At 40.4% G+C, this 24,551-nt stretch overlaps 1 protein-coding gene across 21 annotated transcripts in view; it reads left to right on the top strand.

Annotated features, from left to right (window-relative positions):
• Positions 1–24,551, top strand: part of ESRRG (estrogen related receptor gamma) — a 404,653-nt gene that overhangs the window by 47,602 nt on the left and 332,500 nt on the right. For 5 of the 21 annotated variants that reach the window (XM_075749275.1, XM_075749265.1, XM_075749267.1 and 2 more), the window contains exon 2: positions 6,778–6,823. The exons of 12 other annotated variants lie outside the window; for them this stretch is intronic. Coding sequence is in view for 3 of the 9 variants with exons in the window: in XM_075749254.1 (XP_075605369.1) it covers positions 6,778–6,823 (46 nt within the window). In the remaining 6 variants the exon portion in view is untranslated. Of the gene's footprint in view, positions 1–6,777; positions 6,824–7,068; positions 7,104–9,653; positions 9,717–24,551 lie in introns of those variants that run through there. 4 more of the 21 variants (XM_075749258.1, XM_075749270.1, XM_075749256.1 and 1 more) reach the window with 2 other exon arrangements.

Genomic DNA, 24,551 nt, shown 5'->3' with positions numbered 1-24,551 from the left:
TAACTGCTGTTTTCTGTGTCTTGGCCGCTTCTGCAGGGAGCGGTGGTACAGGCGTTTCTTTTGGCTTCACCTTTTTTTTGCCTTGATGCCTTAAGGCCTTTTGGTAGGCGACTGCATCTGAAGGCCTTTTTGCCCTTCAGTATTTGGAAAGGAGCTTGGTTTGACCAGGTAGTTAGGTAAAGAATAGGAGAAATTGTGGGAATACTTCTCATCCTTTAGGAAGTAGTGGACAGAGAGGAAGAGAATCCTTCCTTATTGCAAGGCAAATTTATTAAGGCTAATTATAAATAGTAGCTTTTCCCCCCTCTTTTTATTTTTAAAAATTAAATTCTTTGCCCAACTGCTTATGCTTTCCCTCCTACAACAGCAGTAAAAAGCAAAATAATACATATAACAAAAATCAGCTTTGAGAAAAAGGCAGATAATGAAATATCTGCCAGAACCTGCGATATGTGTCTGTCAGAGAAAAAAAAAACAACAAACCAACATTCTTATATTTGAATCTCTGAAATGTAACTGCACCAGACTAGTTGGGGAAACTTTGTTTGAAGATGTATTACGTTCCACGATCAAATGGAAAAAATGGCACCTGTCATCATATTTAGAAAACAGCTGGGTAACATGGCCAAGTGCCATAGCCTCTTTTCACATGGCCTTTATACTGAAACCAGCCAAGCTCCATTCTCAGCAACTGGAGAAACCCTGTGCCTTTAAATGGTTACAGAAACATCTACTTAGGGGCCAGCTCTTATTGCAGCAAAGCCTGCTTCTGATGCTTCTAATTAGCACTTAATGGATTATACTCTACTTTTATAACCAACCCAGCAGGCACTCTTCTATAGTATTTTTCAGCTATTTTTGGTGGAAGATACATGCAATTGCGCTGCTCTTCATGCTTTCCTTTTGAGGATGCAGAAAATATTAGAAATAAATCGTTATCTGAGATTATTTTAGCACTCAGATGCTTAATTTAAGTCCGATTAAGCATTTCCTAAATGTATTTTCTTTAATATCTTAGAAAAACTGTAATGGGTTAATTGCCCGATCTGATCTAGACTTTGATGCTGAATCTCCTAAATACCTACATATTGTTAATTGAAATATTTATATAACTAATGAAAAGCCTGGGTTTTTTAAATTTGCAAACACAGCTCCAATATGTATTCATTTAGGAAAAAAGTGTTTTTCCAGGTAAACGCAGTACAGGTACATGCAGAAACTTAGATGCTTCAGAAGTCAGATGGGCTTGTAGAAACTAACAATTTTTATACATACTTTGATTTAAAATAGCACTAAGATTAGTAGCATTAAAAATTTGCATTGCTGTGTGTATGCACATATATATGTATATATACAAAATACATGTAGTATAAATGTGTCAGAGTATGTATACAAACCTGTGCGTGTGCACATATATCTATGTTTAATAAATAAATGCATTTAGATAGGCTTTAATTGGAAGATTATACTATTTCCCCCTCAGGGAATTAATTTTGGTGCCAGTTTCTAGCACTCTTCACTCAGGCCACGCTTCCAGTAGGACAAGGTCTAAGATTGGTTAGACTGGAACAGGAGGGGGAGCTCTCACTGCACCAGCTGGGCAAGGGGAGGACAGGGTACCCGAGCCAAGGAAAAGAGGGGAAGCAACCACCAGCTGCTGTCGGAAGCAGGTGAGATGCACTCTCACTCTGCTCCCACTTACTGCGGTCCCCTCACCAAAGTGGAGAACTTGGCTTCTCCATCCCTTAGGTCAGTAACACCAAAATAAACCCAACACACACACACACACAAAAAAAAGGGTAGGCACTAAACTGGTACGGTCATGTTTGTTGAAGGCAGCGAGTTCAGAAAAAATGTGGAAACCACTATTATTTTTACACAGAGAATACTAAAAAGAAAAAGAAGAGGAAGGGAAGAAGAAGAAAGGGTTGGATAGTGATTATTATGAAAAAACTACCTCAGTGTGATGGGGCAAGGCCAACTTACTTCCTGTCCTGGTTTTTGAGGAGGATGGGTTTGGGCTTTTGCTCTGTCATATAACATCCCGGAGGAGGAGGCTGGCTGTGCAGGGGCTGAAGGGCTGCTGTTCCCCTGCCCCTCAGAGCCCCTGCCTGTGCTGTAGGTGGGGAGTAGAGGGACGTCTGCTGGGCAGGGGCAGTCCCACCTTGTTCCTGGAGCAGATCCTCGCTGTTTAATCCATTTCCCATTCAGCTTTTTCAGGACAGTGCAGCAAGAGACTCCCTCTTGCTTGAAGCAAGGCCAGAGTCAAACCTCTCTGAAATTATTTCATGTTTGCTCACTTGTAATCAGCTGAAGCTACTCTGACATGCTCAAACGTGCTGTTATATTTCCCTTAAGAAATAATGTGAAGATCAAGAGATTCAAGTATTAACCTTTTTTTCCCCTAAAAAGAGTGCTGTCTTCCCCTGAGTCTGGCAAACACTCTGCTTTGTCTCAAAGCTTCTGCAGAAGTCAAGTCCATCTTTTTGCCTGCACTGTCTCATCATAGTGCATTATGAATGCAATTTGGGGTGTACAAGGACTGCAGGATTAGCCTCCCTCCAACCTCTGAGGTGTCGGTCAAAGTTTGTGGCTCCTCAGAGCTACATTTGCGACCTCCACGTAGAGTGGCGAAGGCAAGGCTGAGACACCGCCAGTTCACTGACAGCATCCCAAGGTCTGCATCAGCCAGAGCTCTGGGATGACTTTTGCCCTCCTCAGTTTCATCCCTCGGCAGTTTGTGCCAGGGTGGGGTAAGCCAAGCTTTGCAGTAGGTGAGGTTATCAGGGAGAGCTTCATCCAGAAGAGTAAGGCTTCTTCAAGCGGAGTTTGGTGTGAATTCTCAGAAGGTCAGCGTGGGAAGTTCCCGATAAAAGCTGAACTTTGATGTTGGCAGCCAAGACAGATTCAGAAGTTTTGGGAACTTTTTTTTTTTCTTCTTCTTCTTTTTAATTATATGAAATGCAGGAGACTTGTGAATAGGTTATTTTTAGATTGCACATTCAAATATATGCTATGACAGCAAATTAAAATTCTTATCAAATCCTTTTTTTTTTTTTTTTTTTTTTAAAAAAAGGAAATGTACCCTAACTCATAGTGGAAAGTTTGATGAAGAGCAGTATGCCGCTCTGCACAGAAATTCCGCTCTTGCAACTAAATTAAACATCACTGGTTGCTCTCATTTAGATGAACCCTTTTGGAAGTTCTTTTTTTAAAGCTAACGGATTGGACTTCTAATTTTAACTCTTATGGTTTATAATTAGAAACATTTCCAAACTTGTTTACAAACACCTGCACTTGACAGTGTGTCTGCAAGTTTAGAAGGACTCACTTGTCACTTACAATAGGGGTTGAGAGGGCATCTGAGTTCTTTGTGTTTCTACAGTTAGTTTCAGGACACTGGAACAAAAGTGCATTTTTTTTAAAATAAGGTTACAGGTATGCAATGTTTTGCAAGGGGGTTGCATGCACCTAATCAGCAAATAGGTCTTATGGACTGGTTGTGGATTATTTCAAAGTCAGGGGGATTGTTAGTGGTCATTTGGAACAAGACTCAAGCTGGCACCCAAAGGAGGAATTTCAGGAACTAATTTTAGCAGTTTGGTCTCTCAATTGGAGAAGATGGTTTACAGGTTTTCTGTATTTATCTCTTCCTCAAACATACTACTGTCTTGCCAGCTGTCCTTCAGAAGTTCTTCAGAGAGTTTAAAATGACTTTTGAATAAATCGTTGAGTTGTTTTTTTCATAGGAAGTTAGAAGTAAGTTGCTGAACATATAGCGGGACAACAGAGCATGGTTCCCCTTGAGCTTGAGTGGGACGTGTGTTACACAAATCTGTATGCAACTTGCTTGCAATAGGGTGAATATCACACTATGTTACTCATTGGTCAAGTATATAATCACGTTAGAGGTAATGAAAATACTTTATTAAAAAAAATCCTTTGGCTCCTCGATATGCTCTTTACACCTGATTTTTAGCTGCATCACGTAGGTTAACAATGTTGCTTATTAATTTCTAGTATAATAGGAAAGATTATCCTCACTAAAAATTGATGCTGCGTGGGAGGGTGGCAGGAAGAACCCTCCAAATATGCTTCAAGGGTACAGCTGAACCAGAGGTAGTCAGAGCAGACTTAAACAGTAGTGGCATAAGGTGTCCTATTGATTGCTTTATGCTTTTGTTGTTACTAATTAGTATGAAAAACTCCAGTTAATTAGACTAGCCTGTTTGGCTGTTGTGTCCTCTGCTGGGAACCATGGTCAACCTTAGAGAAACTCCAATACAGGAGAGGATAAGGGGGCCACGGAGCAAAATGGTTTTTATTTTCTGCTGTTTTGTTGTCCAAAAAAGCACGGACGTGGATTCAGATGAGGAATGTGTGTTAATGTCAAAGGATCGTGCCCTCAGAGGTGCTTACTCTCTATCAATTTCACTGAGAGTTGATATAAGTGGAATTAGGCACCTAAATACCTTTGTGTATGCCTGTTCTTTGAAGTTAAACCTGTAGTCCTCAGCCTGTATCTTGTGCTTGACCTGTCTGCAGAGCACACAGCGTGTACTCATTGGGGGGGGTCTTCCAAAGCAATTGCTTATAAGCAAACAAACATAATTAAATAAAGCTTTTGGAGTATAACGTACCGGTCTGAAGAATTATTTTTTTTTTTTCCATCTGTAAAACAGCTGTGCTTTGTAGCTGTATTTCTGAATTCCTTTAAGGCAATATGATTTTAACAAGCATTCGCTTTCTATGGCATTTTTTTTTAATTTTAAACAAGTAGGCTAGCCAAAATTATGACGTTACTCAGTCCACAGCATAGTTTCTTAGCAAGCATGGCTGTGATTAATAAATTTGTTGTAACCGTATTAGGCTCTTACCATCTTTGAAAATAGCTTCACAGTTTACTAGCTGCAGTGTTGTCAGGGTCCCAGTTGATGAGAGTTAGAAATACCTGACATTTTAGAAATTGCTCATGATTCAAATATGACCATAGAAATTAGACTGAAGTGGAATTTAATACCACTTCTCGCTTAACTAGAAACTTCTATTTTATGATGAATTCTATCTGGAGATAGCACTTTCCCAACTGACATACTGAGGGAAATGTCACTTCATGCTACTGTTTTCAGGTTTCCTCTATTTCTGTTTGCTTGTGTCAGCTCTATGCCCACTCTCCTAAGTGTTAATCTGTAGAAATGTTTCCACAAGGTTAGGGGAGGCTCAAAAACAAGAACTATGCAAGTGTAGAAAGATCCCCAAATCCAGCAATGCCTTGAAAACATGCAAAAATCTCTTTGATGTCAGAAGTCTCGACTGACCATGAAGTTAGTGACAAGCTTTCTCTGATGTTTGTGATAAGAGAGGAAGACATCTATGGAATAGTTGTGGAGTTAGCTAACCTGCATAAGTCTGACCAGTTCTTTGGTGTCAGTCTTTGGGTAGAGTGTATGGTGTATGCATGAAGTGGTCCATTCTCAGGGTAATCTGCCTGGCTCCTATAGCGAAATGTCATGGAAAAACCTCTCTTTTGGTGAATTTAAAGGGATATTGTCTTCCTCAGAAAGTAGTAATTAAGATAAATGGAGGAGTCATGGAAAGAAGGGAAAAGGGCTTCAGAGTTCTGGTTTGGTTCTTCTCACAGTAACTCTCACTTCAGGTGAAACTGTTACTCCTTGCAAAGAATCCCCAGTATGAGTGAATAGTTTGAGCCACAGCATGCGTGATACCATACTAGCGTGATTTAAGAATTGAATTCATATCCAGGTAGCTGGGCATATGAAGGTATGTCGTGTACCATCATATACCATGAGAGGGGAAGCTCTGGTGGGGGGAATATCTGGTTGCGGTTAGAAATCAACCATGGATGTAAGGTGACTGCTTGTATATTGTATATATGTAGGTTCCCAATCCATCAAGTCCCAGCATTGAATTTACGGCTACATCCCCAAAGCTGGAACACATTTCAAATCCCCAAGATGCAGATCCCGCTTCTCCCATAGTACATAGCTATAAACCAGTTTTTAAAAGTCCATAAATAGGTGTAAAACACGCATTTTCCATGGAAGTAATGAAGGTAAAGAGGACTGTGACTATTACTGTGGCCTATTTCAAATTTTCTGTAGCTTAAATTTTTGCAGCTTCTTATTACTGGTGCATATGCTTTCTATAAGCAGCTGTTTGATATTTCTGAAGTAATCCTGTGCCATAAAAATATGGGATTTTCCTTCTTAAACTGTTATGTGCCAGTTGTACCCCAACCGAAGGGACCTAAAGCAAACGTGTATGAAACGAAACTGCTTCAGGATAACCTGCCTTGGTTTAGGGGACAGTTAATGATAAATTTTCATGACCTGTCTGCCAAGTATTTGTACACTAATTAGGTCCTATTTTGAGGGCAGAGCACGTGAGCTTGTAAGAAACCCCTTGTACAGGATGGGAATGGCAAGGGGATTTTTGTCCCTAGTGCGTGCAAAACGTAGCATTGCCTAAACGTGTGCATTATTTCTGAGTAGCGTACAAATCCCTTGGCTCATCTGGAGGCACTTCTTAAATTGGCTCACAGGAGTAGCTGTAGCCAGCAAAGGTGCTCAAGAGTAGAACACAGGGGAAGAAACTGAACTGACTCAATGCATAGTCATAGATTTTAACTTTATAGAATGTCTTTCGCAATATAGTAGAAAATTACCTTTATGACTAGTGGCAGGACCTGTTGTATAAGTAATCCAGCCATGGCGCTGGTGGTATCTCGCTTTTCACTTGAACCTCTCTGCGATGCAGGTCTTGGAGGAGTGAGTGCCTGGTGCAGCCTCTGCCTGGCTCCTTGGTAAGTCATTCGAATCTATCTTTCTGTACAGTCACTTTCTAAACTGCCGAGCGAAAATAAGGAAATTTTTCATAGAGTGCTTTAAAAGAGAGTTGCTAATCAATTTTTCTTATTATTTTATGCCCTGTGATTTTTACACCACCCCCACCAGCTGGTTAATCATGCAAAAGCTGAACACTTCATTAGCCAGAACATGTTTGCCCATGGGCATTTCTGTAGTAAATTAGTTCTTTCTATTTATACAGGTAAGTCATGGCCAAAAGTCTTTAAGGTGCCAAAGGTAAGGGTTCAAATTAATTCTTTTTCTGAGTTTTCAAGAGAACTCGGTTTAACTTTGCGCGCTGTTGATTTGAAATTACTTTTGAATTAAAGATAATGTGGATAAAAAAGCATTCTTGGGCTGCTCTGAAATACATTGTGTGTTTCTGGATCTCAAATTTGGCCTTTGTAGTACAGCCTGCCTTAAAAAAACCCACCAAAACTACGTGCGTGCACCTCCCATAGATATATATACACACACGCACGCACATATACATATATATATGGGGGTGTATATATATATACACAGAGTATCTACATGTACATGCACAGACTGTTTGAGTGGCATGTGGCATATTGACCAGTGTTTTTCCTTTCTTACTCTGTGCCTTTGAAACTATTAATTGAAAATATGTGGTTTGTAGATGCTTTTTTCCTTCAAATCAAACGGTGCCCTCTGAAAGCCTAGTTTAGCTCGACAATGAATTTAGCTTTCAGGCTTTGGCCATTGCAATATTGTTTGAATGCCACCATTTCCTGCAATCAATGTAATTTTATATCTACTTGGAATAGAAAGTCAAGATGGTGATTGCCTTAATTTAACTCAGTGTTGTATTCATTAAGGAGCTGATCCCGAATTCCTTTCAGATCAAAGTCTGTCTTGATTTCAGCGGAACCTTTCGGCGCACAAGGTGTGCGGTAGCCTTCTAAAATGTTGTCATTGTGACTAGTGAATAAAAACTAAATGTGTTGCTAAATTTAGGCTGTTGCTCATGTCAGCTTCCTTTTCTAAATGACGGTAAGTGCATTCCATAAATAGTATGCCTCTTATGTTGTCATATCTCTTTGGCTTGCTTTGCAGTATTTTACAGGATATTTGCAAATGAATTTTGTGTTCAGTAGGCAGGGGATGAAAATAACACTACTCATTGGGACTCCATTAACCCGCAGCTAATGAGGAACCATTTCAAGGGCTGGATGAGTGTAATTCAGATTAGCCTGCGTGCCAGGCTGCTCTGCTCCTGCTCAGGCTCGCACCGTGCCGTGCTCTCGCCGCAGTCTGGAGGGATGGAGCCCGGTGCGGCACCGCTGGCGCTCTGCACTGTTCTCGGTTAAGTTTTCTGTGCTTCAGTTCCCCTTTTGGAAGGTAGGAGAGAACAGCGAGTGTGTGTGTGTTCGCGTGCACGCGCGTAGATAGGTGACAGTGATATTGACCTCCATAGTCAAGTGTTTTGAGATGTAATGAAATACTCTACAAACACTGTACTTGTGCTCGCTGGTTGATAGCATTGTTACTTGTAGAAAAGGGTACTGTGTGATGACAGTAAAGGTGGTCCAGGCTGGCCCTTAATTAATTTTATTTTCAAAATCTATATTAGTGACTGTCATGAGGGCACCTGGGCACTTTACATCAATAAAATAATCAATTCAAAAAATGTGTAGACCAGAACTCTGTGTTCACTAACAAAACTCCTGTTCCATGTTAGGACTAAAGGTCAGTCCAAGGCTGGCCAAGCAAGCAGGACTCACATTTCTGCGCCTCGGCGCTTGCCAGACGCGGCTCTGGCGGAACACCACCGGCAGCAGCTTCCAGATGCCCGCAGTCCTTGCGGAGAACGTCTTGCTGCTGGCCGACAACTTGTTAACCCCCTGCGACTCTCAAATTGGTTTCAGGACCGATGGAAAAGGCGGAGAAAGACTAATTTGGAGGCCAGTCCCAATTAAAGATGTGACTTTGGCAGTTGTGAGCAGCCCACTGAAGCGCAGGAAACAGGAACTCGGTGGAGCTGTGCTGCTGGAGCAGAGAGCGAGCGCGCATGAGAGAGCTCCTTCTGAACAACAGGCTAGAGGTCTCTTAACTGAAGAAACGTTATTGATGATAAATGTTACATTATGCAAGCTTAGCAAATTCTCTAGGAATATAATGCTTCCCAGTTTTTTCTTAACATGTGTTAATATTTTATGATACCTGTGCATTAAGGCCTAGTTCCTACGATGTTTAAGTGAGTTTGGGCTGCTCAGTTGCCTTTATGGACTTTTAAAAGACCACTGCTGGTCACTACGGATTAGCTAAATTCCCAATCTCGCTTAACATGCTGATGGTATAAAATCAGCTTGTTTGTTTTTCATGCATTAAGTGAGCACATGTAATTAAATTAAATGTTGTTGCAAAGCTGCATTTTATTTATTTGTATTAGTGCATTTGGGGCAATAATCCCATTTTAATACATATCTGATTGTGCAAACAACACTGAAACTAGGAGTTCCTGGACAAAGATACACTTTTTAAAATGTGAGATGATAATAAATTTTGATGTCTTAAAATCCAATTGAGCTCAAGCTGAGCTTAAAAATCCAAGATCTGATTCAGGAGAATTTCAGTCCCATCTGGCCGGTGGGTAGCAGGTGTGCAGTGTGTGTGTGTGTGTAAGGGAAGGAGGTGATTGCAGGGAGTGAAACGTTTCTCTTTTCCTGTAAAGCTTTAATTCCAGTTTAATGCTGTCGTCTGAGGCTCTCTGCAGTTTAAGTTCTTGCATAATTACCAGCACCTATTGTTGGTCTCCATTTCTAGATAACATAACGGTGAAGGTGAATGGCAGAAGCAAGTAAGTCTACAGCATTATGGAGAAATATAGTTTGTAATTCTTAAAGTTTTGATTTAGTTTCTGATTCCACCCAAGACTCTTCATATGGAAGAGTGTGTTTTTTACAAATTGATACATATGTGATCCTTGAAGACTGAATGAGAAAGGTTTCATTGCAGCGTTTGGTGTCAAGGTCTCTTTGAGAGTTGTTGCATATTCCCACAGCAACATAGAGAAGGTTTGTTTCATATATTTATTTTTTATAAAAGCAAAGAAAATGTATTATGCAATTTCTATTTTCAACAGATAATAGACACATTCTACATTTTTGTATTACTGCAATTATAAATGAAAGAGGTTTTTTTAATCTCTAAAAGTATTTTAACAATCTATTGGATACTTCAAGCAACTCCACTGGTCGTACTTTATATCTTGTAACCTTCAGAAACTTGTCCCAGCCATTCTCGTTTTCCTCTTCCTCCTTCCCTTTCTTCATCTTTTCATCAGATGCTGCCAGATACCCTCTGCCTCTGCTTGGGAGCTTTTTACTTAGGAGGTTTAGGAAACTGCTCTTCCGTGGCTTTTAGCATTAGCTATCATCAGGTCCCTTTTACGCTCCTATCAACTCTCCCTCTTCCAGCTTTTAAATATTTCCTGTTCCTTTTCTTTGCCTTCACTGCTATATAACTTTGGACTGGAAAGTCTTTCAGCACGTGTAGTGTTTATGGGAGTTGGCATGCAAAGCACTACTTATTTAACAAAATAGGTAAGCAAACAGTCATACTTCTTTTCTAGTTTTTAACTTCACACTACTACAGTAGATGACACTTTGCTACTGCATTTCACAGGGTGTTTTCATGGTGAACTGACTTAATTTCTAACGTAGAGTGGAACTGGTGCTATGTTGCCAATGGAAGTCCATCTGGTTTGACAGACAAAATGATAAGCGTTTCTCTGGACATCCCTGTAAAGCTCTCCCCTTTATTTGTTTGCTTTACAAAGTTAAATGGAAGAGGTCACCCCCTTTGACAGAGCAAATTCTTTTTTTTTTTTTTTTTTTTTTTCCTAGCAATAGGGCTTTGCATGAAAACATTTTTTTATTAAGCAAGTCATCCATACTGCACCGTAGGCTGTTTGAGTGTAACAGTATGTTACAGTCTGCAAAGTTAATGCAGTTAATATTCAACTGAACTTTTGGGGGGTTGCTAATCCCTTAGGCAGGCTTAGCAGAAAGGGCAAACATATTTATAGCACTTTGAATCAGACTGCAGTGAACGAGTAAGAGTATGTGTTATACCATGCAAATGTTATACAATTTCAGGAAAGCTCAGTGCATAATCGTCTTTTAATAGTACTTAAGTTGGTGAAATATCTCATCTGTAAGCAACAGAGTTGTTGGTTCAGTGGACAACAGGTCTGTTAAAATCAGACTGTGAAAGGTCTTGAGATTCCTGTTCTGGTGATAAATTCTGCAAGTTCTGAACAGATTTATGGGCTGTTTAATTAGGAGCTAACTGTATTCTTTAAGCTCTGTCATTTGTATTATTCCCTAATAGGATTTCCTTGGACTTTGTCACATATCTGACCATGACCGAGTGTGTGCGGGGTTGTCAATAGCCTATTCCCTGTAGACCACAGTCTCTTACTATCTTTGTGGAAGTAAGAAGATCATTCCTGAATGATCTTTCCTCCGGAGTGGAAGTGTGACACTGGGTAGAGTTTGCTTTGGTTAGAGCCATGGGCACACTGAGCAAAAGAAATGAGAGTTAAGTCACGAGATGTGGGAAGTTCATAAAGAAGCTGAAGCGCTCAGACTGAGAATGTCCAACAACAAGGGCCTCGTTTCTGTGAAACAGAAACTCTGTATTTATGTCATGGACAAAACGTGCGTTATTGAGTGTAACGTTCTGTGGAAAAGCACAGGAAGGCTCTGTAATGCTACCAACCTGTCAGGAGCCAGAGAAAAAGACATTATGATCTTGGATTTTCCACAGAATTTGATTGTGTAGAATTTTTAGTCTAATAAATAAGAGGTCCATCAACTGGTAGTCAACAAAAAGTCATTTGTACTTTTTTTCAGTGAGAGAGATATTAATATGGCTGCTCACAGCTGTAGTTGGTATGGTAGATTTTTTTTAAGGTGAACTTCTGATGCCATGCAAACGTAGAATACAGGCCTGGCAAAGTGGCTGTTTTATTCTAATTAAGATTTTTTATATATTTTACATATTTAACATTTTGACTACTTCTTCCATTTTTTAAATAGATTTTAAATATTGGAATCAGTGACTACAACATGGAACTTGACCTTAAAGAGGGCTCAGGTGCCAAAATTTATGCATGTACTCCCATAATTTGTTGATTTGCCACCTTACCTGCACCCACTGCTTTCCTTTTCTTTTTCCTCTTTGTAAACCACGTTGGTCATTCATAGTCCTTCAGTAAAAAAAAAGTCCTACAAAATAATTAATGTGTCATAATTGTTAGGAAAAATGGAACTACTTTGATAAAGATTTTCAAATCTATTTATTATATTTTCAGTTAAAAATAAAATGACTGAATACCAGACTAAGTTAAAATTATGTATTGGAGTTGTTTACATCTGAAGTACCAAAAAAACCTAGTTTATTTTATGCAAAATTTCAAATTTCAGAATATATTAGAATATTAGCTCAAAGGTCAAAAGCCTTTCCCAAGGAAGGAAGGAAATCAGAAGGGAATTTGGGCTGATCAGATTAAGACACAGTAGGTCTGTAACAGCGCACAGGGCTGATGTGGCCGACACCAGTGGGGGATCCTTTGGTTCCTCAGCCCAAATTTCCCCAGCTCGTAGTTGGATCGCGTAGCTTCCGTCCAAATCCTAGGTGAGATTCAGCCTTACACCTCTACATGTATAATGAGACTCCATAACATTTCTATAATTTTATTAAATAGCAAATACAGACATCCATAGTAAAGGCCGAACTTCTCAGAGTGTGCTGGTGAAGGTGTGCTGGATCTTACCTATGCATCTTGCAGCCATCTTGGAGCTTAGAAATCAATGAAACCACCTGCAGTGTTATTGAGAAAACAAAGAGTTAACACTCCGGTGATGTTAACTGTGATAAAAGGTATGTGTGTGTTACTGTGTTGTGCTCTATACATTTATGAGCTCTTTTTATAGTAGCATTCCCAGCAGCATTCCCAGGAGCAGTCCAGGTCCAATCAGGACTGGTATGCCCGTTGTGAAAGGTGTTGTTCTAATTCATGTGTAAATGTGGAGTGGTTGCTGCCCTGAGGATATGACAGTGAAATTACAAACAGGATAAAAAAATAGTAGGAGGTGTGGAGGAGAAGGAGGGCAGCTGCAGCAAGGTGCACTTGTCTCATTGGGGTTGTGGTACGTACAGCCTGATAGTAAATGATGGGCTTTTCATTTATTTATAAGTCTGCTGCCTTCAAAATGATTAGCCTCATTGTCTTTCGTTTGTGTCTTAGTTATTTAAGCAGAAATGCAGAAAGTATTAAATGAATCGCTCCTGAGATCCTTCCAGCCTCCTGTTCTGTCTCCAGCAATGACCAACCCCATGTGCCTCAAGGAAAGTTGTTAAGAGCCTCACAATGGGCAGACATGGGATAATCTTCTCTCTACATGGTCTCATCCTAATCTTTCATTATTAGGGATTAATTTAAGCTTTGAAGCATGAGGTTTTTAAAAAAAAAATAAAATTGTTGTTCCTCCTCCTCCACTGTCAACCTTGTTTAAAGTATGAAATATCCTCACAAGCCTGTGATCTCAGCTGTTCTCGGGATAATCCTACCTGCTCCTTGGTGTGCTGACCAAATTTGCAGCTTGGGAACTACCGTGGTGGTTTTGCTTCCTCTGAGATGTCAGAAGGGACTTGCAGATCCTCTTCTTCGGGGAGGTGGGTGAAGACAGAAGCACATTGAGCAGTTAGGGCCTGGGTGTTCCCGTGTTGTCATATGTCAAAGCTGTGGTGCTGCGGTTGGCTCTCTCCCCTTTCTTTTAATATCTTAGTGGCTAATTTGCAGTAAAGCACAATAGGAAATAACCATAAATAAATCTGGGAACCATTTTATTAATTTCTTTCGCTAGCTGTGTACATATGAGCAGCTTGCCATTTGCATATGTGAATCTTGTCATAACAATTTTGGGAAGTGATTTGTTAATAATCAAGTTCTCAGAACAGCTCTAAATCAGTAATTGATGTAGGTCTGGATAAAGCAAGCCTTCCGCCTGCCTATTTTGTGGAGCATTTTTGGCAAGTTTCAAGCTAGCGTGAAAACTAGCCATCAGAATAAAATTTAGGACAGCTGGGATGCTTTGCAGTGAAGACTTTTGGCTCCACAGTTCAAATAATCACAATAGCAGCTCAATTTAGCCTTTGGCTGGGAAGGTTTGGCAGGGCACAATGAAAAATAATTATTTCATGGCCTGCTTATTTGTCCCTTAACAAATAAACTCTCTGACCTATGCAGGCTTATGTAAATATGCTGCCGTATGTGGGGTTGTAGAACACTGTCATGTCCCCATTTGGAAATATGTTTTATTTCACCCTCATGTTACAAACTTTTTTTTGAGAGTTCTGTTTGGGAAGCAAAGAAAGGGAGAGGCAGTATTGGATACTGAAACGCAGACAGCCAGGCACAGAGTCTAAAAAGCCATCTAACAGTCATCTTTCTGAAAACACATCCATTAGTATGCAGTGTTTTCACTGCTGTAATAATAAGAGCAATCATGATACGAACAAGTCCGTCTCTTCACAGCCTTCCCACGCGGGACGGAGAATGACAGCTCCTAAAGCATTTGGATATTTGCCTGAATGTATGCTGCTTAGCTAACCACGGTTCAACTTGCTTTCCATCTTACAGCTTCCTGGATATCCTTCTCAATTGTTTCAGTGACAGCTTAAAATGTGAGACTTGGAGAGGGGGAGATAAAAGCTTAGCGAAAGGCTTTTTGTCTGTGTATTTAAGGGGAAGTTTTATTACACTTGATGATGGAGAGACATGCCACACTATTTTCTGTTCCTACGATTTTAGTATTTGCACTTTCTGTTGTGCCGGCAGCAGCCAATCCATAACGTTGTCTTTCTGTTTCCCACTCTAGAGGGGGGGAAAATACAGAGAAGAATACAGATTGATGGTTTTGTCTTCTGACACCACCATTTTTGTTCTGAAACAGTAAAAGAAAGCCCTTTTCCCAGTGATCTGAAAGATCTCTCTAGAACATCTGCCTTTACACACTCATGCACATACGCACACACACGTGCACGCACACATGCACAGGCTCTCGCTAAGGTGGTTATGATCTGTTTTTAATAGTGGCACTTCTTCTCAAAGTGTCATTTAAAAAAACATCAGCAGTCATGTCATGCATCGGGATGAATTTCTAAATGTAAATGAGATTCTCTCAGTAATTTATTTACATTTGTTTTCAGCACAACAAATGAGACATCACGTAGCTTCATAATTTCCCATGACCGAGTCACCAGCATGAGGTGTGTAATTTACCCTGATTTAAGATGCTTATCTAGAGGTTCTTGCAACAATACCTGGTGGGGTTTTTTTATACTACTTTTTGCTGGCTTTTAACCCATCTACTTCACCTCCCTCTGTTTTTCTGTTGAAAAAGAAGTATGAACGTGTCTGCTTCTTGAGGCCTTTTTTCAGTAGAACCAAGAGGGATGGCTTTGTTGTCTTGTTTTGTATATTACTTTCCCTGCCACCTCCTTCTCATTTGGTAAAACTCATAGGAGGCTTCCAGCAGCCACAGTGAACATATCTTGGTTTACAGTCTGATGATGCAGGAAGGGAATGTTGAATGTGGACATTTCTGATGGAAAAATGATGGTTCAGACATGAAACATAAATGGGAAGCGTCCTGCAGTCATTGGCTCTCCCCTTTTTTCAGCCAAAATACTAAATCTTAGGCCTGGTCTTGGTTCTGCTACTGACTTTGAGTTTCTGATCTGCCTGTGGCTGAAATGATACTTTGATTGAGAGGAGATGTGAACGCCAATTTTCAAATAATGTGGACACAGTCATGTACTACAAAACTCATTTATTTTAAGTCTATAGTTGGAACATTTAGATGTGTAACTACTTGCTTGAGTATTTCAGCTAGGTAGATGATTAAAGGTGCAATGTACCATGCATACAATTTTGTACCTCTTATCTTGCAGTCTCAGTTAAGGCTTGACTAAAAATCAGGGCAATAGCTTTTGCTGTTTTACAGGGTAACAACACAGGACAACTGAGAGACTTTGGTGAAAGTTACTGGTAGTTCAGCAGCAGTACAAAATGCTGTGCTGTATAAATGTGCTGTGGCTGTAGTTTTGGATGTTATCAGGCAAAAATACTGTACATCTTTATGGAGGTCTACAGGGTTAACCGTATGTGGGTGTTCTTTTTCTCACTGAAAGGAAGCATGACATTTCTTTGTGTTCATTCCCAAAGCAAAATTCAATGTCTTCGAAACTGAATAAGCAGATTAAAAAAAAAAAAAAAAAAAAAGAAAGATTTGGACTGGTTTTTAATGTGCATTGTATGTACTAGGAGCCAGTTGAGATTTAAGTTTTGGCCTGCTGGCCATTTCCTTAAAGTTGTATGGGTCTAGCACCAAATTATGCTGATGGCCTGTCTATCACCAAATTATTTACAGAACTGCAGTCAAATTATAGAAATCTTCCAGACAAGCAGTGCTCTGGGCAAATTATTTCATCAAAGTTATTTTACATGCTATATTTCAGCAAAAGCTTATAGGAACAACATGAATTTTTTTTTGGTATGCGATTATGCATATGTGGTAACAGCCCCCTTTTTACAAATAGCTCGCTTCCTACCTGGGAAAACAGAAGAAACCATGATATGAAAATCACCGATCTCCGTGCTTTCCTCGGTTTGCAGCAAAAGTTTTACATTATGGAAGTGCAGGACTCAGGCCAGCAGTAGGATGGCCACTTCTGCACACTGTCAGCTTGTTCAAGGTCTTGGGACTTTTTTTTTTTTTTTTTTAAGACTTACATCTGCAGATCTCTATGCACTTGTAAAATCAGGTACTGCACAAGCATATCGGTCTGCTTTCCTAGTTCTCTGTCACATCCAGGCCCAGTGGTCACTGTCCCCTTTTACAAGCAAGGGCGTTGGCGTATCTGAAGGCAATATAGGCATTGCCCCCACCTAGCAAGATTTGAGCTGCTGTATGATTATGAAATGTACAAAGAGAATATAAATCCTAAAAGCAGCCCGAACTCCCTATCATAATTGGCATCCTTTCAAACTCTGTTCCAGAGTTTAGAAATATAGTCAGAGTAGAACATCTATATTTGGGTTTATATGTAATGGTCATACCTACTGGTTCACTGGGAAAAATGTTGGCATAGATCACTATTTAAGGACTCTGGATGCAGTGTTTATGTTTAGCTCAGTGGCTTTTATCACTGCATTTTTTTTTTTAGCATTCCATTTTAACATGTTTGCACTGTGAGACAAGCGTGCCTTCCCAGTCTCTGCACGGTTGTGCGCTTTTTGTTTAATGAATATAGAAATTCAAGTTTTAAACTGACTCCCATACATAAATTCTACTGGGAAAACAGGTGCTTAAAAATCCGTGTTTTCCAGACCTCTCTCTGCCCATATCTTTAGGGTAAAACTCAGTGACATGTAGATGGCAGACTTGAACGGGCCTAGATGTTGAAAACTTTACACATGTGAGGAAGGACAGCAGGCTCAGAAATGCGTGAGAGCTAAAGGTCTTTGCAAACCGGACATTCGATTTAACCTAATTTCCATCCGGTGTTGGGCTGTGTTTGTTGGTATGTGAGGACGGCGCAGGGCTTTGGGGCCAGACCTGGGGAACCCGCTCTGCAGTGCAGCTGAGGGGACTCAATCCAGGCACATGAGAGGTGGGACTGCAATAGCTGGAGTCTCATTGTGGTGTTTGAGGATTGGGTTGGGTTTTTTTATTGGGCGGATGCGAATGATCCTTAGCAGATGCAAGTCTGATTAAGAGCCCCCTTAATTTAGAAATGCTCTTACAGACAGGAAGATACTTAAAGCTGGCTTTGTCAACAAAATGGAGGAGCTGTGCTCTCGGGGCCCATTAACAGTGGTGCCAAGATGGCCGCCGCTGCACAAATATTGGGAATTAAGTTTCTAAAAAAACCCAAGAAGCTCCAAATTGTATATCTCACAAGTTCTTTACTCCCCCTGTTGTAATCCATATCGCACTTATTGCTAGAGTCAACAGTCTAATAGTAACAAAAAATACAACCTTTCATCATCTATTGATTTTCAGTCTTTAAAAACTGACAATAAGCTATTTTTTGTCCAATTTCTCAATAAATAGGAACATTTATTGGTTTTTCAGTTTTATTGTATTACATTAGAATATATTTTACTGCACATAGTGGGTAATGTAGCATCAAGAGACATGTTTACGTTCAGCAAGTAACTTTTGAAACTGCATAGCTCAACTGAGATATGTAAACAAATTTGTAATACTAGTTTAATTTAGATTGCAATGCAGAATACTCAGGCTTGAGCTCATTTTTCTATTTATTCCATTATGATCCTCTAACTAATGGAGGAGAATTGCCATATAAAATAATTGCAGTAGAACATCAGTAAAGGTGAATATCTACTTTCTTCCCTATCTGAGGGAGGAGGAGGAATTTTGTAGTTAAGTCAGCATCACAATAGCTGGGTTTCTTTCCTAGAAAACCACCACAGACAATGTTGTACAGATTGGGTGAGTCATAAATTTTGTCTGTGTGATACTGTGTGTCAAATGATGTGGTAGGAACATCATCTTTCTCAGTGACCTCTGCTACCTTCTCTCCCCTTTGAAAAGGGATATGATTTAGACATGGTGGGCCTTGGGACGTGGATCCTGAGTTGTGTCCCCACTGCCACCTGCCTTCACGGTGGAAGATTACCTGATGGGTGTTTTTTTTCCTTTCCAGAACCTGTTAGGAGACACTGAAGATCAAGTTGCCTCTTGCTTACTCTTGTGATGAGGAATGGCAATTTGATGATATTTTTATCAACTGTAGAAGCAGTTTAAGCATTTGATTTATTTTGTTTTTAATTAAGAAGCAGTTAATTTCTCTTCTGGTGACATTTGGCCCCACAGCCAAAGACAGTAAGGTCTGAGTTGTTTTCATTCTACCACTAGAAACCCCGAGGTGGAGGTGCCACTGCGGAGGTGGGGATGTACGAAACCTCTGCCTTAAACCAGCTGTGCCACTGGCGCCTCCAGTGCTGGCCTTTGCAGAGCCAAGTGGTTCTTCTGCTTCGAGGCTATCAAAGTGATCATCCTGCCAGGCTTCTCAGATGAAAAATTTCATCTAGGTCATGAAACATTTTCCTGTACAGTATGAATGTAGAGACAGTTCTGGCTTATGTTTCATAACCGTTGCGCAGTAAGCAGAGAGAGGACCATTTGGGCAAAAGGCTTCATTTTTGGTGATTTGGGTGAGATTCTGCAAGGCATGGGCTCTTGCTCATAAGCTGCTGTGGGTCTCGGTGTCATCTCTGCCTCGCAGGATCTGACGCACAAGGAGTTAATAGATATCTGATGACCCAAGCCATTTATATTTCTCTTTATATACAAAAGTGAAGTGGAGCATGTAAAATTGGAAAACAGAAACAAACCTGAAATTCTCTAACTTCATGACTAGTGTGTGTGTGTTATTTTCCCATGATCTTTAATTACATTCTGTTCTGGAGGGAGGTGAAGGGGGGATGCTAATCTGGTGTGCCAACTGGGGGAAAAACAAACTTACAGCAGGAGCCTAGATGACAGCACACAGCAAATGCAAAAATTGACATTCATATGAAAGTGAGCTAAGCAAGACCAATAGAAGAGAACCAAAATTACTGCAGCAAGAGGAATACAAAGTGGCTTAAGGAAACCATGGTTTCTCTAGTTATTGAAATATCACAGCCAGCCTTTAAGATGGTGGTGATTTGATGTAGATTTTGTAGAGCAGCACCGAGAGAGATGACTGTTATAAAGGGAACGTGTGATTGGATTCAGGTTTGTGAGAAGCTAGGTGTAGAAGAGGATTGCCCTTCCCTCTTTGAACATACAATATAGTGGAGTACGTCTCATTGCACTGAATGGAATGATGCTGTTTTCAGGACTGCTGTTTGCTGTGCTTGCTAATGAATTTCCAAGGAGTGTTTGAGCCTGGATATTTACTGTAGAGATGCTTGCTGTCGGTTGGAAGAGATGTGACTGAATGTGAAGCTTAGTTCTGTGTACATATAATCCTGCTCTCTGTGATTCTGCCTCAAGTTGTATGTTCAATATCAGTCTACAATAGTAAATAATTTGGAGTCCAGCTGTGACTTCTCTACAAACAGCATCCAGGGCACAAAGTCATGTGGTACCCTTTTTCTTCTCTCACTGGATAAAGTAGCCTTTAAAAAACGATTCTCATTTCCATTCAAAACATAAAGCCAATGAACTGGGTGGATGCTTTTACTGGGGTGTAGCAAAACGGTCTCTGCCTTGTTCTTTGGTTCTTCATCCTCTTGGCTCGGAGCTGGGTCACAGCACACTGCTGTGCTCTCCTGCACCACGAGGGCTGAGTTTCTTTGCAGAAGTGAATGTCTTTGCTAAACAGCTTGACTAAGCAGCACTACATGCTTGCAAGGTGTGACTATTTATTGAGGTAAGGGGTGAGCAGACTATTTAAAAACAGAATTCCCAGTGTGTTCTAGTGTCACGTTTGACAGGCAATGGAGAGTTGGACCTAAAGGTATCCTGTGTATGTAAAGGTTTAGGCACAGGTCTTACCTTGTCTCTCCACTCTGTTTTCTTTTCTTTTTTTTTTCCCCCTTCCTGTTCATTAGCCTACTATTCAAATGTCACTGGCAAGTTTCGTCTTGGTGGATAGCATGTTCCAGAGGACCTAAGCTCTTCTCCAGGAGGAGGACCAAGGCAACTATGATGTGTGCCAATTTAACACTTTTGAGTGGCATGTGAGGGCATCTCTCCTGCTCCCCAGTGGCACTAACCTGTGAATTGAATAGTCATGGAGCAAACAGGGCTCTTATGTCTTATAACTCTCTGCACCAGCTGTGACTGGTGTGGATCCCTGGGGTGATATCGAGGATGAAATGAACTCTTGTGTGCTCGAATGTGTCAATTATGAGCAGATCATCACTCAACACCCATGTTGTTATCACATTCTGGGCAGTTTACCTCTACCCCCAGAAACAGTGAGCTTTTAATCTGGATTCCAATTTTAAATCTAACTTTTATGTGAACCCTTAAAAAAAAATTTAAATTGTGTTTTGAAAAAGACATTAAGTGAAAGGTGGGCTGAGAGGGTAAAGAATAATCGGGGTGCTTTTTTCTCTTTGGTAGGTGCTAGAAAAGGAACATACTATGGATCCTCTCCTCTTGCTCACTGTTTTTTGATCCAGCCCATTACACACACTGGTCCCAACACTTTCAATCATTTCCTATCAGCTCTGTCACTCAGCGGCCAGACTTCACTCCCATGGCTTTTAGCACCTCACTGGCTTGGGACATTCCCTCGGGGCATCCTCTACACTTGCTACTTCTTACCACTCTCAGCTGGAGAAAGCACCCTGGATTTGCGGATCCAAGCATCATACAAAGCCATACGAAGGCCACTTGAGATCATTTACATTTTTCATTAGCCTTCTAAAGTAGTTGCTCAGAAGGTACAGTGGCTTTCCTAGCTGTTTGAACTCCTTTGGAAGGCTGTCATTTTGGATCACTAGTCCACCAGTGGCCTATAATTGTTATGCAAAGCATTGCACAAACATAACATAACTAATTGCACAATTAAGATTGTTTTCTACTCATCATTCCATTCATCATACTCCTCATCCACACCTATAGTCAGCACCTGGCATTCACAAAGGCCATATATGCTGTATTAATGCAATCCTTTTGTAGTGAAAATGCCTTTTGTATATCCCTTTGCTACTTAAGAAAGCCTTGTGGTGGACATCCCTTTTTCAAATGTTTAATGGGAGCATAATGCAGTGATACTCCAGGATACAAATGCAGCAACTCTCGGAGCTCAGAAAAGGGACCCAATACAGATCAGCAGAGGACCCTTCCTTTTCTTAACAACGTTGAAGTAAGTGATACAATGTTTTTCTCCTTTTTAAAATCTGAGGTGAATAATGCAGGATAGCTTTTCTTCACATTGGACATTTCAAGGTCATCAGTCCTGTGAGCCTGACGTAAGACACATAATCACTTCATTCTGATAGTCCACACCAAAACCAAGCAAACCAAACCTATGTTGAAAAGTGCAGGAGGTAGAAGGGAAAAGTCCAAGAATGTGTGTGAAGTAAAACATGGGAAGCTGCCTGGTACCCTTACTGGTACCTAGGCAGAAGGTTTTGTGCTGGAAGGTAGTGAGGGTGTGTTTGCCACTCAGGTAAGGACAGGGTGGGAGTGTCTTAGATTGGAAGCCTGAGGAGGTCTGCAGCACCATAATTCTTCTTGGGAAAAGGAAATGATCTAAGTTTCTACTTCTGGAATCTTTCCCCACAACTGTATAAATTTAAAGAAATAAAACACAAACAGAAAATTGATTTTTGAATGACAGTGAATTATTGTCATTAGAAGATATGTAGTTTTGTGTCAAGGGGAAAAAAAAAACCCACAACCCTCGGTGTACTATGTGCTACTTTCCGAAGCATTACTTAATGTACCAGTCATTGCTGGGAACATGGAGTCCTTTTAATGCTAGTCAGGTAATATGTCTTTCTCTCTGTAGAAACTCTGTGCAGCAGAGACATGAGTTATATACTGATGTAGTTATCAGAAGATCATGTGAACTAATGTGAGTCACTATGGTGGAGTTTGCCACGTTTGAAATTTTTACATAATTAAATATAAGTGAGTCATTGTCCAAATTCTGCCAAAGTGCAGATGTCTTTAACATATGTAATTCTGCTTGCATATGCCTTCCATAGGGTGAGCATCTTTTCCTTTGTACACAACTCTGGGTTAACTCTGGTCTGGGAACAGTTTCCTTCCACCATTCAGTGTGCGACGGTCCCATTGGCAGCTTCTGTAAAAATAGCTGGAACACCCAGACCTTAAATAGACCTCTCTGCTTCATTTTATGTTCTGCTGGTAATTCTTTAAATACACGTAGTTAGATCAAAACAAGCGTATTTTTGTTTCTGTAATAATGACGGATATGGCCTACATATCCTGGTGAAATACGTTCAGTTGCCTTCTATGACATCTGTTTCTGTACCAAGGCAAAGACCAGAGAGAGGATTGGAAAGATAAGGCAAGTTTCTTTAAGGGAAAGCAAGCTGGATATGCTTATGTAAATATTGGACTTTTTAAATGCTGAACTTCAAGATGGCTTAGTACTCGGGGGTCGTTAAACCAGATTGTTTTACCTGAGATTAAAACCACCCTCCATGCAGTTAGCTACATCATCCACATTTCTGAGGTCTGAAGATGTTGATGTTCCATCTCTGAGTCATTTGGCTGAAGAGGCGATAGCTTTTCTTTCTCTCTCTCTTTCTCTCTCTCTCTTTCTCTATCTCTCTCTTATTTTTTCCTCCCTCTCCTCCTTTTTCTCAGCTGCAAATCTAATTGTCCTCCATCTAGTGCTGAAACGTAATAAAAATGTGATTAACCATCACATTCAGAAGAAGCTCATAGTTTTGCTGGGCACAGAAGGAAAGAACAGGCATATATGAAATGGTGGAAAAATGTCTGATTAACTCATGAGAGAGAGTGGAAATGACTAAGGCTGCTCTGCTAATTTCTGATTCACTGAGGACATGCTATTTTTTTCTTATTTGTCAACTTCTCCCTTAATAGGGACATTAAATAATGTTTACTACTGTAAATTCTTTCCCAGGAAGGGAAGAGTTGGATTTAAATCCATTTCAGTTTTCCCCCGCAAGTTGGTCTGGATGATGTACCAAGTGTTTGATGAACTTGCGCTGATTTTCAGATTTGTTGCCAGTCTTAATGTCAGGGAAGTTTTGTATGCGTTACCGATTTACTTCAGATGTTTAGCACAGACTGTAAAGGGGATGACTAGTTCATTTCTTTGGGAGTTTCGGCCTCTCTCTACAAGCTCCATACTTGTAATAATACTAGTAATATATATGTGGGGTTCTGCTCTTGAAAGGTAACCTTTGAGTCTTAAGCCCGCAGTTTTCCTTCTGGACTGTAAAATGGTGTGCTGCTTTTCTTTGGAGCTCAGAATAGGAGGCTGTGTCACAGAAGAAACTTGTATATTTTATTAAAAAAGTCAGTTCTCCTATAGAAAGACTGCAGCCTTACGCAAGAGGGCAGCATGTATGCTAGCCCATCCAGAGAGTAGCTAGCCGAAGGGGTATATGTTTTAAACTCTGAGAGTCCTGAAAGCTGCCTTAGTAATTTATTGATGACAGAGATGAGAAATAAATTCTTCCTGTAGTCTCCGTCCCCGCACTGCTGTCCGTCCCCGCACTTTACTGCCAGCAAAGGAAGAAGGAAGTTCCCACACCTTCACCTTCACCTGCTGCAGAGAAAGGATTACACAGGTAAGCAGTCCTGTGTGCCAGGTAAATAAATAGTCAGACTTAGGAACGCGTGATTTTTGACACCCTCAGTGCCTACTTCCTATTCCTGTTATATTAAAATGTTCGGCCTTGTTCATGATCTCTGAGCTTGTTCCTGTTAACTTTTTTTTTTCCTTCCCCTCAGTAAAAATCTTTGTTGCAAAAAATAAAGCTGCATGGATGTGCCCGCATAGCGAAGCACAGTGTCCTAAATGATGTAACTCAGGTTTTGGGAGCAGGATAATTGCAGTAGTGCGAGGCTTCTTTTAGAATAATTAGTCTTGCTGAGAAGCAGGGTATAAAAGCCT

Source organism: Balearica regulorum, chromosome 3 (assembly GCF_011004875.1).
Source record: "Balearica regulorum gibbericeps isolate bBalReg1 chromosome 3, bBalReg1.pri, whole genome shotgun sequence".
Taxonomy (NCBI): domain Eukaryota; kingdom Metazoa; phylum Chordata; class Aves; order Gruiformes; family Gruidae; genus Balearica; species Balearica regulorum.
The sequence above is the reverse complement of the archived record's forward strand: the minus strand, read 5'-3'. Positions and strand labels throughout refer to the sequence as shown.